Source organism: Trachinotus anak, unplaced genomic scaffold (assembly GCF_046630095.1).
Source record: "Trachinotus anak isolate AG129_WGS33_773 ecotype Australia unplaced genomic scaffold, CSIRO_AGI_Tana_v1 ptg000012l, whole genome shotgun sequence".
In the NCBI taxonomy this organism is placed as follows: domain Eukaryota; kingdom Metazoa; phylum Chordata; class Actinopteri; order Carangiformes; family Carangidae; genus Trachinotus; species Trachinotus anak.
In genome coordinates this window covers 4,429,370-4,446,714 of record NW_027273863.1, presented here as the reverse complement: position 1 = coordinate 4,446,714, position 17,345 = coordinate 4,429,370, and the positions used below count along the sequence as shown (strand labels likewise).

The 17,345-nt window shown below is 39.1% G+C and overlaps 1 protein-coding gene across 8 annotated transcripts in view; it reads right to left on the bottom strand.

Annotated features, from left to right (window-relative positions):
- Positions 1-17,345, bottom strand: part of astn1 (astrotactin 1) — a 415,092-nt gene that overhangs the window by 211,670 nt on the left and 186,077 nt on the right. For all 8 annotated transcript variants that reach the window (XM_071490448.1, XM_071490449.1, XM_071490451.1 and 5 more), the window contains 2 exons: positions 8,345-8,511; positions 176-370 (listed from right to left, as the gene is read on the bottom strand). In XM_071490448.1, the coding sequence (XP_071346549.1) occupies positions 176-370; positions 8,345-8,511 (362 nt within the window). The remainder of the gene's footprint in view (positions 1-175; positions 371-8,344; positions 8,512-17,345) is intronic.

Here is a 17,345-nt window from a genome sequence, read left to right as displayed (position 1 = left end):
ATTCTTAATCCATGTCCAACTTTGACTTTTGACTACCTTATCTAAAAGAAAGGTAGCAGACTGTTTTATTTCATCACCACTCATGGAGCCAAAGGCCCAAGCTGTTCCCCTGCTGTGATACAAATGGCAGAACAACAACCCCACGCGCTCCACCTCACAAACAGCTTGTGGGTACCTGAATGTGGCCTTGAGGATCTGTCCAGAGGTGCTCTCCTTGGTATGGTTGTTGTATCCGTAGAAAAGGTCTCCGAACACAGTCTGGTTAGCGGGGATGTCCACTGCTTCCCCACAGTCGATTCCCTCGGTGCAGGCCTCAGACAGCGGGAGGCACGACCTCCCATCTGGGCCACGCTTGTAGTCCTCGATGCACCTGGAGTGAAACAAGTTTAATCATTTCATCAGTTCATATATTCCCTTCCTTCCTGAGACCTGTGATGTAAGTTTATTCTATTACCTTCTGCTCCTAATTGTCTGTTAATTAGTCATTTGTCATTCTTTACTCTTTAATTTCCTTAATTAGAATATAGAGAACAAAACTCAAGTTTTCAATGTTTAAAGAGAAGATGCTGGGTGCGCTGCCAAAAAAATCATTACAATGATCATATGACAGGGAGCTGCTTTCTGAACAGGTTTAAAATGATTATAGACGATCACATTTTGGACTGAATGATCAATAAGATGCTTTCTGTGACCTGCACATTTTGTGTGGGTGTGGCTCCTGCTCCAGCTGGACACCAACTGCATTAGTGTGTGTGGGTGTAAAATGAAAACTAGTGATAGCTTGCATTTATTAAGCCTGTGATTTTATTTTCTTTAAATTTTGACACTTCAAGGTGATTTTTAATGCATAGTTATTAAGGAGTGAAAGCCAATGTGGTGATGGTGCATTTTTTTAGAATATCTGTTGATCCATTTTCTTTAAATTATCATATATAGGTGCCCTCTTTCTTGTAAACCAACAAAAGTTTAAAACACACCAATGCACGGTGTGTGTGTGTTTAAGATGTAAAAGATGATGAATGCATTTGCTTCTTTACAAAACATTGTCCTCATGTTTACACCCCCCCCAAAATCATATCTCGGCACATTACCACCACAGCTCCATCAGTGGAATTACTCAAACAGGTGCAAGGTTTAAATGGCAAGTGCTGCAATTCTAATTACAAATTACAATTGTCTTAATGGAATGTGGCAAGTGACAGTTTCAGCCGGCTTGCAATGATTTCATCGGCAACCACACGTCTACTCAAATGTGGTTTTATTAACTTTCATCAACTACAGTAAGTTGGTAAACTAAATAAAGGAAACTCCTTGATGTTGTATGTTGCTCACTCTCATCAGATCTGAAACATTCCTCTACTAAATGTTGATTAAAAATGCAAAACTAAGAACATGAATGGTTTTGCTCCTAAACAATCTAGTTGATAACTTGCATCAGTGTCAGACAGGTGGCTAACCGGTAGCTCATTCATTCATGAGTCATACTACTTATCCTTCAAGGACCACATGGGGCTGGAGCCAATCCCAGCTGACACTGGGCAAAGGCAGGGTTAACCCTGGACAGGTCGCCCGTCTATCGCAGGGCTGATATATAGAGACATCCAACCACTCACTCTCACATTCACACTTAAAGACAATTTAAAGTCACCAATAAACCTGCGTGTCTTTGGACTACGGGAGGAAGCCGCAGTACCCAGAGAAAACCCACAGAGGCGTGAGGAGAACATGCACACTCCACACTGAAAGGCCCGGGCCAGCCGGCAGGTTCACACACCCAGAGCCTTGCTGCTGTGAGGTGTAGCTTGGTAACTGTTGAGTGTAAATAACAGACAGCTGATGAAGAGTTTACTGAAGCTGGTAAACTTTTAACAGACCTGCCAGCCTGGGGAAAATATGTAGAGTATGTAACAGAATAATGCTTAGTTCACATGCTTCAATACTACTTTGCTTTGCACATGGTCATTTCTCTATTCACCAACATATCAAGTTATCCAATATTTAAATCATCCTCAAATTAAACAATATAATCATGTATTCTTGAGAAGAACTTGAGTGAACGGATTTCTTTACATTTAGGAACAGAGCAGTTTGTGGGCACGTGTGAACAATGTGACATCAGTTCAGAGGAGGCTGAACCCTGGTGTTTGACTTGCAGGGAGCATTTTTACATCTATTCACTTCTTCAGTTTTGGAACTAGAGGCCCAAATATCTCTTACACTGCACGGGGCTATGTTATAATATACAGTCATAATAGTAGAGCAACTTCAAACTATTGTTTTCATGATGTTTATGTTATTGTATGATAAGTGCACTTTTTTAAGTGTGAATTTCATTCACTTCTGTCAGTTCATAAAATTTAATTAAAAAATGACCTAATCTATTATGTATAGGGTTAGGGTTAGAGACAAGTTTTCATTTCAGGTACAGAAACATGTTCCCTGTCAGTGTCCTCATCTATTGTCATATTCATTTTAAAAGCAAGGTGTGTGCGCACACACGCGCACATGGTCCCATGCACACACATCTCTAGGTAACGTTATTTCTGTGACACAGTATTATGAAAAGTCACGTTAAACACTGTGCAACACGCGGACAATATACTGTCATGTTACTTTGCCAGTTTAAATGCCTGGAAGCTCGCTGGCTTAACGTTAGGTATTGACAGGTTTGCCTTAAATTCACTCAATTCACAATGTCAACTTTTTACATCCACTGCAGCCTGTTTACCTTTACACACAGTTAAAGCACCGCTGTTAAATGTGAGTACTGCATGTGTACAATGGAGCTTTTTGTGTAGTTAACAGTGACAAAATGTACCAGCGTATTTAGATGTAAAAATGAGAACAGGTAGTGGTCTGTTTTAAGCACATTATAAGATTGTTTAATGCTCAAAGCTCTGAGTCGGGACCTCCAGGAACCTTAGCTCTACAAATGTCTTAATATTGGTATATTGCATGCAAAACAAATGAGAACTTTCTATTGGGTGAAAACTTTTTTTTTTTTTTTTTTTTTTTTTTTTTTTTTACCTACAGTTGATGCTTGGATCAGGAATATGGCACAATGTGCGGACTTTGGGGATATAATGTACACCTTGAAAAAGAAATTGGCTGCTTAAGAAGAAATCTGGAAATAATCATGATTTTATACAACAGGAGAGCTTCTGCTGGAAGAAAGCTCAGGATAAGGTACTAAAAGAATCAAACTAGTTGTGAACTCCAGCAGGGGATGGATGTTATGAAAATTTATTGCAATTGCTGTTTACATTGTTTAAGTATATCATTCAAATTGTATGACTGACTCTGTCATATGCTTTATGTTGATTTTGGTTTTAAACACAAGGGAGATGTTAAGAGAGAGAATGAGTATTTTTTCTTTTTTTTTTTTGGTGGGGGGTTATTGTGTAATATATTGCATAATAATGCTAATGTCTGTATAGTGAAAACTCACTAAATACACTGTTCAAAAACTAAAAAAGTCACTTCAGCTCCGGCAGCTACAGTGCAGAGCTTTCTGCTGAATCATTAGGTGGCAGACGAGGAAATTACCTGTTAATCATTATTACCACAAGTAGATCATTATACAGTTATTACCAGTACATAGAATACCAGTTTTGAATGATAACGTTTGGATATTGAATTTAAATATTTTTCAGTGACCTCAAGTGTCCCACTAACGTGGTAAATGGACTGCACTTGCATCACACTTTTTCTAGTTTGTCAACCACTGAAAGAGCTTTACACTACAAGCCACATTCACAGCACTTTCCTATCAGACACACTCTCACACACTATTGATAAATCGGGGCGATTTTTTGGGGTTCAGTATCTTGCCCAAGAACACTTCCACATAGAGGAGGAGCTGGAGGAGCCTGGACAACCCGCTCTACCTCCTGAGCCACGGCTGCCCATGATATCCTGCTAAATTTGGGCAACAGCTGATATTTTTTCCACAGAAAATTAGACAAGTTTGTGTAGAAATGTATGTCTCTTTGACTGACAGGTTTAAAAAAAAAAAAACAAAGGGAACGCTGCAGGATATCAACAACAAACAGTTGCATTATTCTATTTGATCCTATACATGTAGAAAAATAGATACAATTGCGATGTTGCTCAGTTCAAACAGCTTGTTTAACACTATGTGAACCACAAATACAGATTGAATTTAGATCATAATTGCAGCATTGGTGAGATCGTTCTTTCCCTCATATCTGTCAGTCCCAACACTGAGCGTTAATTACCATTCCTGTGATACACACCTATGTAACATGTTTATCAGCAGACAGGTAGGAATACTGATTTACAGCATATCACTAGGTGTTATTCCAAGTTATCATGTACATCATTTTTTATGAGTTAAAAACATGCACAACCCAGACATCACAGCTCAACACTAAAGAATCAGCTAAATCAATTCTATTCAACTGGCACTAAATCCTCCATCTCACAAAAAAGCAGCCAGACTCCAAACACTGAGCATCCATCTCTGTGAAATGAACCAAAGAGAGAGAAAAATAGGAGACGGGGGGGTTAAAGAGCGACAGATAATCTGTCAGGGATTTACACTGAGAGAAGCTCTCTCCTGGATGCCAAATGTTGCAAAGCTGATGCGAGCCTCCAGTGGGAAGAGAGGAGGATTTAGCCACATCTGCACCATGGAACGTGACAACAACAAAATGCTGTTGTCAAGAATTAAATTAAACAGCAGTTCGTGTCACCTGTTCATGCTAATTTGACGTGGAATACTGTGCCTGCAGCATTGTGTTTAATGTAAAGATGACAGCAGGAAACAACTGCTTGTTGTGGTGCAGTTGTGGAGATAATTTCTCACTTCTTGTAGAAGGTAAAGACAGTGGACCTCGGCAGATTTCCACATTTACAGTGCATACTCGTGCATGCTGGTGATTAACACCACTGTAAGTAGAGTTAGCAGCAAAATATAGAGCAGCTCTTACCTTTTGGATCACCTTCAGGTTAAAGCTATGTATTTTCAGCTCTGCAGGCTGATTAGACCTCTGCTAAGACTGAAGGCAGGTGGCACTGATGGAACTGAGGGGGGGCTCCAATCACACAACACAAGTGAAAACACCTGTGCGGCTGAGCCGTGGCCGTGTACTAGTTTTAGATTAGGGACCAAGAGGCAGCTCTTCATGGAACTATTCTAACAATGCCCTGTCCTAACAGACCTTTTCATATGAGGCATTTTGACACGTCACATTAGGTGCAAAAACTGCACAAATTAACAAAGGCTGAATTACATTTAGCTGCCTCAGTTTCAGGCTCTTGGCATAGAATCTTTTTCACAGCATAGCCTTAATAGCACAGGTGTAAGTGTCGATGGCTGTGTCACATTTAAGCGTCCAAGCAAGCAAAGCCAGCGAGCCAGTTGAACAATACCAGAGCCCTGAAACCAGCAACCCAAAATGGAACGCAGCCATATTTGATGTTGTTGTGCTTGTCCTGTCAAAATGTCTGCTGTGAAAAAAAGGTCTATTGTGTGTGCTGGCTCTCTGTCTCACTGTCACGGCTTAAAGGACACTTGAATACAATGGAGTCATTGTTAACATTTTTAGTAACAACTGTGTTTTTCTTCCTCTGACATGTCAGAATGTCTGCTGTGAAAAAGGCCATGTATGGGAACATTTTACCATATTTTTACATGCTGTACTAATGCAGTTATGCACGTGACTGGTACTAATCATTTGTATGTGATTTCTTTCCCAGGTATTTTATCAGGTAAAAAGTTGTTTAACCACTGAGGTCCATGCCAATCAGCACAACCTCAGCTAATTATACATATTACTCAAAGACTTCTGTAAACTGTGTTAAGGGATAGTAGTCCATAGAGCAACAACAAAAAAAGGGACCTTGAGTTTTTCCTTATTTTGGAGATAAAAGCACTGGAAACCATAATAATGAAAGAAGCCTCCAACACAGAAAGTTGAACACATGTGAGCCAGAGGTGATTTGAAGTTTCAGTCATTATCTGTTCATAAACTACGCCCATTCTTTTGTGCAGTATTATCCATCAGCTCCAAAGCCTCAGCTGCACTAAATATCTAACTGGCCATGTCTTTCATTCTTTTTTCTGTCACTAAAATAAACTTAGACCAACTTCTCCTCACTTTGAGATAATAGAGCATTGTTCCCATTTAGTTTGGGTATACAAGCAACTAACAGCTAAGCCTTTGAATCAGACACTCTGATTGGATGGGACAGCACCCACAGGAGCCAATGGGAGTGTTCAATTCAGTGAACAAAGATAGCGGATGAAAACTGATCAATACAGAAAGAAGGCAGCAATGCATAAGACCTTCCAAATCTTTTCTTACTTTACATGTTAGTGTATCGACCACATGTCTCCAGCTCAAAACATCACAGAGTACTGATGCTTTAGACAAAACATGAGCGTATACGCTCCTGTGGGCTTCAGAGGGTCCCACATCCATGTACCAGAAATCCCCAGAATATATAGTGACCATATAGTGACCAATAATACATTTATGTGAATATACAACATTAATGAATATTCTATATATTCTTAGGATTTCTGGTTCATCCTCAGAAGAGCTTAATCCAGGAGTTGAGGTGGAGTAAACAAGTCTTCATTTCTGCATTCATTCACTTGTTTCATCTTTAATAATTAATATTATATATATCTATTTTTATATATATATATAATGTACTGTGTATGTAGGCTATATATAAAAATACTGTACATCCAGGGGATATGTGTAGGTGCTGTGTTTTGGAATATAATTATCAGAATGTTGATTAAACAACAGCTATATATGTGAGCTGGAGAAATCCAGCCCAGTTTACAGATGTTTAAACACATCTGCTATTACCTGGAAATCACCAAAACCCCATCTACTGGGCTGTAGTTTTACTGACAAACAGACTAAACTTAAACCCTGCACCAAGAGGTCACAGATTTTATTATATCTCCATGAAACATATGAAACAACTCTCACAATAATTCTGAGCACAAAAAATAAGAATTTCAAAATATGGATTGCAAAACTGTCGGTTTATAGTCAGTATAAACAGTACTACTAATACAGTACTTTCACATGTATCCTGTGGACGTCAGGAAAACTTAGTTAAGTCTAAGTTAAGACAGGAAAGCTGGGGAGAGAGAGAGAGGGGGGATGACATGTCACAAAGGGCTGCAGGTCAGATTCGAACCCCGGGCCGCTGCGGTTAGGACTAACCCTTAATGCGCCGTGCTCTACCAGGTGAGCCACCGAGGTGCCCCAAAGACAATAAACTTTAATTCAGGTTTTACACATTTTTTATTTATCTGTCATCATGTGGAAGAAGAAACTGAGCAGCAGTCTCCTACTGTACATGAACTGACTGGTCCAAACACAGTCAACTGTCAGACAGTGGCAGCTGTAAAGGGCCATTATTTCACAACCAACACTGGTCTGACAACATCAGTCTCTTTCACCTCTGCATCATCTCAGTCCAGAGACATCTTTAAGTTTATGGCCCACACTGCAGAGTGAGTGACTCACTGTCAGTTATCCCCCATGAAAGAGCTACAGGTACCAGACGCTGGTAAAATCTGACTTCAAACCTTAAATGGATCCTCAGGGTTTAGCAACATTTTGGTGTTAGAATGTCAAAAATAACCAAAAACACAGTTTTTTCTAATGTTTTTTTTTTTTGTTTGTTTGTTTTTATCAAAATAGTGTAATTTTGTCCTCATGAGATTCTCATTTCACAGTCAAATTTTTCCTCACTCTGATGTTTGATGGAGGATTTTATGCATTGCACCGTTGCCACGTGATTGGCTGATTGGATTAGGGCATGAATGAGCAGGTGCACAGGTGCTCCTAATAAACTGCTTGATGAGTGTACACATGAATTATACAGATCATTTATTATAAGACTGCCTCCTGAACAGTTCACAATCAGCAGATGGATTTATTGGCAAGAGTGGTTTAGTTTTTTGAAATCACTCTAATAATCATATCTACTATTGGAAGGTCTGATAGCTTCAGGAATTCACAGTAATCAGTGTTCTGAAAACCAAACAGAAGCAGGGCACCGTTGCCACTGTTATATCAGCTGCCGTAGTGGGACATGTTTCTCTTCAAAGGAAGATGAATGTATTCTACATTTCTTTAAAGGACTTGTCAAGTGTTTTGTAGCTCACTTTCTGCTTTTGAAAAATCCAATACATACTTCATAACCACCTATGTAAAGATTAATAACACTCTCTTTTACAATGTGCAAGTATTCACTTGACTGGATGTTATGAATGACGAAAGGACTGAATAAGACAGGGTTATGAAATAAAATAATTAGGAATTATTGTGGTGAGTCTGTTCTTCCTTACCCACAGAACATCTGGATGTTGTACAGTGTTGGATCATCCTCTAGAGGGGCCAGCTGCTGGAGACACAGCTGCTCACATCCTCCATTGAAACCGTCAGAGCAGTCGATGCCGATGTGGTGGTCATAGCACCCGGTCCCATCCTTCATAGGACTCAACCCTGGAGGGCACTGCGGGAGGAATAATTGTTTTTAGATAACAAATGTTAGCAATTACATATTTTTTTGCTTCATTTAGGGACACTTTCTTGCAGTTGCCTAAACAGTGAGAAGCTGCCACATTAACACTCGTTCCAAATGGGACAGGTAAACAGACCCGATAACATCTGTGCCACAGAATGCAAACTGACAAATTTCTGTTCCCATTAGTGCGGCATGTGTGGGCCCTGAGCTTGGTGTGTAAAGCTGCGCAACGCCAGCTGTTCTGTGTAAAATTCTCATATTATCAGCCTAAATAACAGCATGAGGCTGTGTCAGAAGGAGCAGTCATACAGGTTTTTAGCACTGCTGAAACAAAGTGCACAAGAAGTGAAAAAAAAAAAAAAGAAAAATCTTCCAAATTCTGAAACGAGTCAATCAATAAGTCAATGGACAGAATATTACTCATTAAATATGATCATCCATTAAAATCTAGGTCCTTTATCAAGTCAGCAAGGCTGGTTTCAGCTTCTCAAATGTGAGAAAAAAAAAAAAAAAAAAGGTATCTTCAGATTAATTGATATTACAAATATTGTTAGTTTCTGCCTGACTGTGCAGCAGTGTGCAGTCTAATCAGAGAGAGCTGGACTGGAATAGATAATATATCAGCAGTGTGTTATAGGTCTATTTAGTTTGTTATATTAGAGCATGTGGGAAAAGATCAGAGGGCCAGCACACGAGGGGGTTCTGACTTGTTATTAGCCACCAATGCACCGTACTTGGAAGAGACGTGAGAGGAGTCATGGTGGAGTAATAAGGCATCGCCATGCCAAGACAATCCCTCATGGATTATTAGATTTTTTGTTTTGAGCTGTGAAAGAATTTGGAAAAGAGCCATCCATTTCTTCACCAATGAAATAAAACCCTCGCTGCCTACATGAAAAGAAAGCGCATCAAAAGACTCATCGCATATGTGACACATAGTCCATTTGTGTGGTTAAGGTTGGGTCAAACCTGCTCCCACACACCAGAGAAACAAACAGGAACAGCTACACATTGACGTAGATTTGTGTAAGGACAGTAGAGACATGTTCCCACCTATGTCAAGGAGTTGACCACACAAATGTATTTACCCATCTCAAACAGTCTTTCCATTTTAACTCTCCTCCGTGGTACTGGTAAGATCATGCAGCAGCTATGGGCTGCCAGATTTGTGTGTTATTTATAAAGTATAGAGTAAATGAGCCAATTCTTGTTTGTTAATGTCAGCTATCATTTTATTCTGAAAATCCTATCAGCAGCAGGCTGAGAAACAGACACACAGACAGGTGAGCTGCAAGCTCTCGTGTCCTAGTGAAAGATTTTGCCATCAGTTCAGTAGCTGAAAGAAAAATAATAGAATAATATGTTTTTTTGGAAATAATTTAAAGGTGAGATTGAGCATCATTGTGGCCCTGTCAAAACACTCCTGTGTTGTGTCGCCCAAACCATCAAAATGAAAGAACAGAGCTGCAGAATATGAGATGGCTCAAGCAGAGTAGCTCACCACCTACAGACTCATACATTCATTTTCTTGCAACATTTTCTCAATATCTCAACATTTATTTAAAAAATGAAAAAAAAAAAAAAATGTTTAAAATCAGAGAAAAATAAAACAAATGTGCAGTCAGGATCTTAATGTGTGTGTGTATGCACATATGAGAAAAAAGAGACAGAAAAAATGAACATATTATTTTGGCCATCTGACAGAAAATTTCCCCACCACAGATTAAATCAAACCTACGTCCTTGCATCCCTGCATCACATTTACAACCCACACAGCACAGTTCTCACTTTGGTGTATGTGTGGTGTCTTCTATCATAATTTCATTTTACACATTGCAGCTTTAACAATGAGACATAGTCTACAGCCATGCCAGTGGCTCTGTGAGGATGCACTTAGGCACTGCAGTGTTTCAAGCCAAATGCTGTGTAAGCTAAGCTAACTATGCTAACCAAAGTTACTGCAATTTCTTTTCTTTTTTTTTTTTCCAAAAAAATTTATAAATGAATGGGTAGATCAATCAAATCTACAAGCTTCTAATTGCTAGTTAAATGAACCATGAAATACTCCCAGTGCCACCAGCCCCCTCCCCCTCACCTGGCCAATATTATCTCACATGATGCAATTTCACTTATTGCCACTTTCCATTCCTGAAGTGTCGGATGTGTTGATGACCTCCAATGTCTCTATGATTCTGGCAACTGGCCATCAAAAATGAGAAGACACTTTTTGTCACATTTGGTATTTCTGTTTTATCTCCTAATAGACATGGGCGTGCAGAAAATGGCATGGTTCAACCCAACCAAGTCCCCAAGAAGTACAGCACTCAGCATTTCTTAACATTTTTGGCATGTACTGCTATTAGTAAATATTATTTTGAAAAGCCCGCACCGTGTCAAGTAATACCTATGTAGAATTTTTTATTGAATAAATTTCCCTCTGGTTTTTACTGTTACTGAGTTTAACCATTAACCAAAGCTAATAGGAATCATTGTCTTGTTGCCATGGATATTTGGACTAAATTTCATCACAATCCGTCCAACAGTTGTTAAGATATTTCAAGGTGAAATAGTGAGATTCATCCCCTTAGGACCATACAGATTTATACAAAATCCCATGGTAATACACCCAGTAGTTATCGAGGTAAATTAGTATAGACAAAAGTGATGGGTCGACTGCTGATGGACTTTGTCATTTCCAAGGAAAACAAACATGAAGTCTACAAGACAAAAACTGGCAGATAGGTACCAGAAAACATGAAGGATTATGATGTTATTTGTCCAGGTATTGTTGCTTTTGTCGTATCCTAGTGAGAGAAAAAGTGCATTGCTCCTTCCCCTGCGTATCCCCCCACCTCATTCAACATTCAGCCACAGTAAGTAAATTCTTTACTGCATAATCAATTCTCAGTTTTCACAAGGGGAGTCTTCAAGTTTTATCTTGTATAAATTACACAGCAAGAGTGCTATTGCATAGCACTCCCACTTGATTATTTACTGTGGCACAGGGAATGACAAGAACAGTGATGAAATGGCAGACAACCAGAAACCTTTTTAAAAGGATTCTTGTTCTGCTGAGGGAGATGAGGCAATACTGCAGGTTTAAATTTATATTTCCATACAATCCGGAGAGCACTGTCTTCAAATTTGAAGAGTGAAATGAAATCCTTTAGTATTTAAATGTGAGAAACAGCAACGGGTGTCATAGATAAACTTTAAGAAATGAATAATAAAAAAAAAAGACTCTAAATTCTGAAGTTTGTACAGAGCCATGGACATCTTGCTAATTAAAATGCACTCTGTGCGGGATGAATGTACAAAAGAGGTGCGAGACCCAACTTCACCCCGCTTCCTTCCTTCCACCATCTTGTTCAATATTTCCCAAGCAATTTTTTTCTGAGACCTGTCAAGTCAAATTCACATTATGTTTTCTGTCAGCTATTACTTCAAAGGAAGCTTTGATGGAGTGCATTTTAACAAGGCACTGCTACCTTCAGAACAGTGGCTAGGCAGTTACTTTCCTCTAAGCACTGACAGGTCAGCAACTGCTTATTTTATTATTTAGGTCTACTGTATTCAACAGCAAGTCCAGGTGACTCATTTGACTAATAAACCTCCCATACTTATTGTGGATTCCAGGGAACTTAACTGCTTTCGAGGAAGTACAGTGTACCTTTTCTGTTAAGGTTTAGTGTGTGCTATTAAAAGAAAAGGTTTTCAGTTAACAGGAACATCTCATATTAAAATGCCAAAATCTTGATTTATTCAAATGTGTCAGAGCTGGTTTGCCATGTAAGCATGGTGCAGAGAACTGGTACAAACTACACTTCCTGAGCCTGTAAAAGCCCCATATTTATTCTCGATTATTCATACATATGGAGCTTTGTGTTAGTTAAGGCAAAGCATTGATTTTTACATTAACTGATTGGCATCATCAACTGCTCACTCATTCGTTCACTGTTTGGCCATTGGTTACATTCACATCAGCCTTTACCTGCTCATATGCCATCCCAGTTTACCACTCCCCCACCAACATAACCTCTTTTTGTGTCCCAAGTTCCTGATATTGTTTATTTGCCTAAATTTCACTCCTGTCGGCAAAGAGCAGAAATATCAGGCTGCAGGGAGCACAGGTGCAGCAAAACTGGGCAGTTGAAGACTGGTCTGATGAATCTGGATTTTTGCTGAGGATGCAGATGGTAGGGTGAGACAGTCAGCCAGCAGTCAGTAGGGTCATTTACCATCAACAGCATGAATCCATGGATCCGACCTGTCTTTTGTCAACTCTCCAGGCTGCTGGTTGTGGTGTAATTGTGTGTAGTGAATGTTTTCCTGACACACTCTGGGCCCAATATTACCAATCAATTATTGTTTGAATGCCACAGTCAATCTGAGTGTTGTTGCTGACCATGTGCCTCTCTTCATGGCCGTAGTTTACTATCTTAATGGCTACTTCCAGTATGATATGTCACAAAGCAAAAGTCAAACTGGTTTCATGATCATCACAGTGAGTTCAGTGAACTTCAGCTGCCTCCACTGTCTCCAGACCTGTCTCCAGTGGAACACCTGTGGGGTGTGGTAGAACAAGAGTTTGGCAGCTTGAATGTGCAAATGACAAATCTGCAGAACTGATGTGATGCAGTCATGTCAACATGGAGCAGAGTCTCAGAGGAAAGTTTCCAACATCTTGTGGAATCAATGCTGCGAAGACCTGAGGGTGTTTGAGAGCAAAAGGAGGAACTCCACACTGTCAGTGTGGTGTTCCTTGGTGGATGTGCAAAGCTTTGGCCACACCTGGGGAAATTACATATTTAACTGATTTCTGAAGGTAAAAGTTAATACAACCCCTGTGGCAATGGGCCAAATGTTTATGTACTGTTACTTTTTATTTTTATATTTTGCGTTCATGAACTTGCAAAAGCTTTCTGTAGCCAGTATCTTTCTCTTCTTGAATAAGTAATTTGTACCTTCTCTTAAGTGCAGATCACTTCAAGTTCTGAGATATTCTCGGCTCTTTTACACACAAAGCATGTTTAAGATCTACCCACAGATTTTCAGTCATGTTCAGGTGGCAGTGAGGGTCATTCCAAAAGCTTCTGTTTGTGTTTCTTTAAGTAGCTCGTGGTGGACTTTGTAGAATCCATTTTTCCCTCTGTCTGTGTATCCTGTACCACTGGCTGCCTCATGGCCCCAAGGATTATTATTTCCAACCTCATACTAAACAGTTGTCTGGATTTTCTTTTTATGAAATGCTGTTTTTTTTTTCTCCTCCTTTAGTGATTGTGGCCAAGGCCAAGGCGCTCAATTTTAGTCTCCAAAACTTAGTCAGATGTTGTTTTGCAGACTTCGGACGTTGGCTTTTGTAATGAGGTTGCAGGTAAGGTTTCCTTTTGATGACTCTTCCATGTAAACCCTGTCAATGGAATCCTTTGCAGTCATGTAGTGGTTTTGCTCTGTTTTTTACGTCCGATAGATATTCAGTTTTATCTGAAAGTTTTCTTGGTCTTCCAGATCTTTGTTTTAACTTCTTCTTAATGACATTTCAGACAGAAGAAATTTGAAGCTGGAAGTGCTTTGATATCTTTTTATAGCCTCCCCTGCTGTGCTGCCATCCGTTAGCTTCATTTTCCGATCCTCTTCTGTTGTTGAGAGGAGCCCGTGGTTGTTAAAGTGTAACCATGAAGTCTGAAGAGCCATAGAATTCATCATGCTCTGAAACTGTCATCAGTTATTCCTGTTGATTCCTGTTGACTGTTCTTCACCTGCTATAAAAGTTCTAATGAATCAATTAAAGCCTAATGACTTAATGAAGGTCTGAGTGTTTTACAAGTAGTTAAGATTGTTGCACATGCTGCAATTACTGTTTTTCCTACTTTTGAAGTTCAATGGATAAAATTAAAAGTAACAGTGCATTAACATTTGAAATAGACTGAAGAAACTCATTTTAATGTCCGTTTGCCACAGGGATTCTTTTCACTTGAATGACCTGTTGTGGTGTGCTGCACAAATGAAACGCTGTCTGCTGGGTGAATAAACTGAGGAAGGATGATAAAAGGGGAGTTACCTGTTGACCAATAAAGTATCTTCATGTTAAAAAAGAGACTCCACATAGTAACTTAAATTTGCAGATTGTATATTGTGTAAAAAGAATGTGTTTGAACACAGAAAGAAATGACAAGCTGAACTCACGCTCAAACTACAGCTGTTCTCCTTAAAACTCTCCTCATTTCCCTCACTTTCCCCTTGTATCTTGTAAGAGATGCAAGGAAAATATGTGAAGAGAGAGGAATCAAGGAAAGGTGTTTTTAGAAAAAAAAATGAGACATCCTTTCCCCTGACTCATCACCTGAAATGACGTCACTCTCTCATGACAGCGGCACAGCTGGATCAGCTGTCAGTCTGCAGGTGTTAAGAGCTTTGAGTGCCTTGGAGTTTTTATCTTCACAGATAATGTGATGTACTGTCCAAACAACAATAACTACTGCCAGCACAGCAGTGTACTGATTTCACCCAACGTGATAAAAGTGAATGTGAAATATCTCTGCATGTTTCCCCTTGAATAGATAGGTTGACAAGCATCTGCACATTCATTCCAATCCTGTATTTTGTATTTGACACTGGAAACACAGAAGCCAACTAGGCTTCATTTTTCAAAGTTTTGTGTCTGAATTTATGATAGTCTGTTTATAATTTAATTATTAACTATTGATTAATTATTAAGCTTTTTACAGCTCAAAGATGACAGACTGTTTCTCTCTCTGACTATAAAATTATCCATCATACATGTTATAATGGGAAAATGGCAAAAAATGAAAAGGAAAACCTCTGATAAATTCTGAAAGTTGTTTTATGTTTTCTATATTACTCAGACCAACAATTAACATGAGCCTGATCATACCTCCAGGTTCACTCCTGGACCCCTGCTCCTCCAAACAGTACAAGTGCTTCAACCTAAACAAGTGCTTCAACCCTCCAGTGGTCCCCTGAATGAAAAATTGTTCTTTATGCTACATCACCTGAGTTCCTCCTTTGCTCTTGTCATAATTACCACAGTCACTAGAGGTTGCCTCACAAAAAATGTAACCATGGGACATAATAAGCTGCTTGCACACCACAACCTGTGGGCTCATTTTTTTATTTATTTTTTGTTTGTTTGAGCAGCTTCCAGCCAACTTGACTGTAACAAACCATTAGCACGTAGTAACAAATTGCTACTTTGCAGACTCCAGACTACATGTTAGACACACTGGCTCAGGATGTTGGATTCTCATTCTTTAACTGCTTATAAAAAACTCAACTGCATGACAAGAAATGAAGTTGTTTAAGTATTCTGCATTACAAAGAAAATGCATAACTCCACTCCACTATTGAACCTTCTCAACATTTATCAAATTACACTCATTTAAAGTTGGTTTTATGATGTCCTTCATGTTCCTTTCTTATCCTTAAGATATGTGAATTACTGTTGTGTAATTGTTGTATTTATATTAAACTTCAGTACTGTTTTAAAAATAATGGGCTAAGAGTACTGGCAGAGTATTGATCTAATGTATAACTGTGTATCTGCCTTATACAGACTGACCAGGTATATATGTGTAGTAGTACCAGCACAGAATGAGGCCACATGTCGAATGAGTGCTCCCTGGTCTTGCTCCCTTGATAAACTGATATTGATTTTGTCACTCTGCGAGGGACCATTGTGACAAATGATTTATTACCTGTAATGCAAAGAGCACATGAAACATTGAATCTCTTAACACATCTGTGGCACAGAGTCTAAATGATTGAGACTCAGTGCAATCAATGGATGTGTGGATATGTGGTGCGGGCTGAGAGGTATTTGTATTGATGGGTTGCTGCACTGTAGCTTGCCAACCACAGATAGCTCTGGTTATTGACTGCCATAATAGGCTTCTGACATATCGGAACAGCGATAACTCTGGACCATTTTCTAGCTGTTCATAGGATGATAATCATTAAGAATATACGCCTGCCAGAGTCTTTGTCTGTGGATTGTTTTCACTTGAGATTTCCACAAATCTGGTCTATAATCCTGGGTAATTCATTGATAATCCCCTGTATAAAACCATTCCCCAAGCGAACAGGCCCCAAATCCTTCAAAATTTTTATCTGATTAAAACTTCTCTTGTTGTTTTGTTTGGAACAAGTCTGTGGCCATGAAAGGAGGGATACTTTTAATGACTGAGCATAAGTGGCATAATAAGGAAATAATCCTGATTAACACTTCTTAGCAAAAGTCTTGAACGGCTTAGGTGGAGAGAGCAAGTGCAAGTGCCTTCTAAATTTCACAGAAGAAAAGAATAGGATATTCATGTTTATTCAATTATTTTATATCTTGCAGTTGTCTCTAAATTGATATGATATCAGTGTGAGATTTCTGAGGAAAAGATAATTAGCTCTCAATTGGAATTTGAGGTCCAACAGCATTTTACGACATTTTAAAAGGTTAAGAAGCTCACTATAGGACTTTGATATCATTCAGTCCATCCAGATTAAGAAAAATATTAACCTCTACAGTGTTTAACTGCCCAGGTTTCACACCATCCTACAATAGTTAGAGTTCAAAAACTCTGTGGGCTCCAAATAAACAGAGGCAACTTGACATACAACATAAAAAAATAAAGCTACAGATGGCATATATCAGTGTCTTTTCAAAGTGACAAGCTTCTGTATTGTTGCTTACTGCAGGTCAAAGTGTTATGTAGCACAATTCAAAAGGCTTGAATGATTGCTGCAGAGAGGTCTGAACCCAGACAGGTGCACAGTCTCTGAATCCAGCAAAGACCTCCATAGGGCTCAGTTGT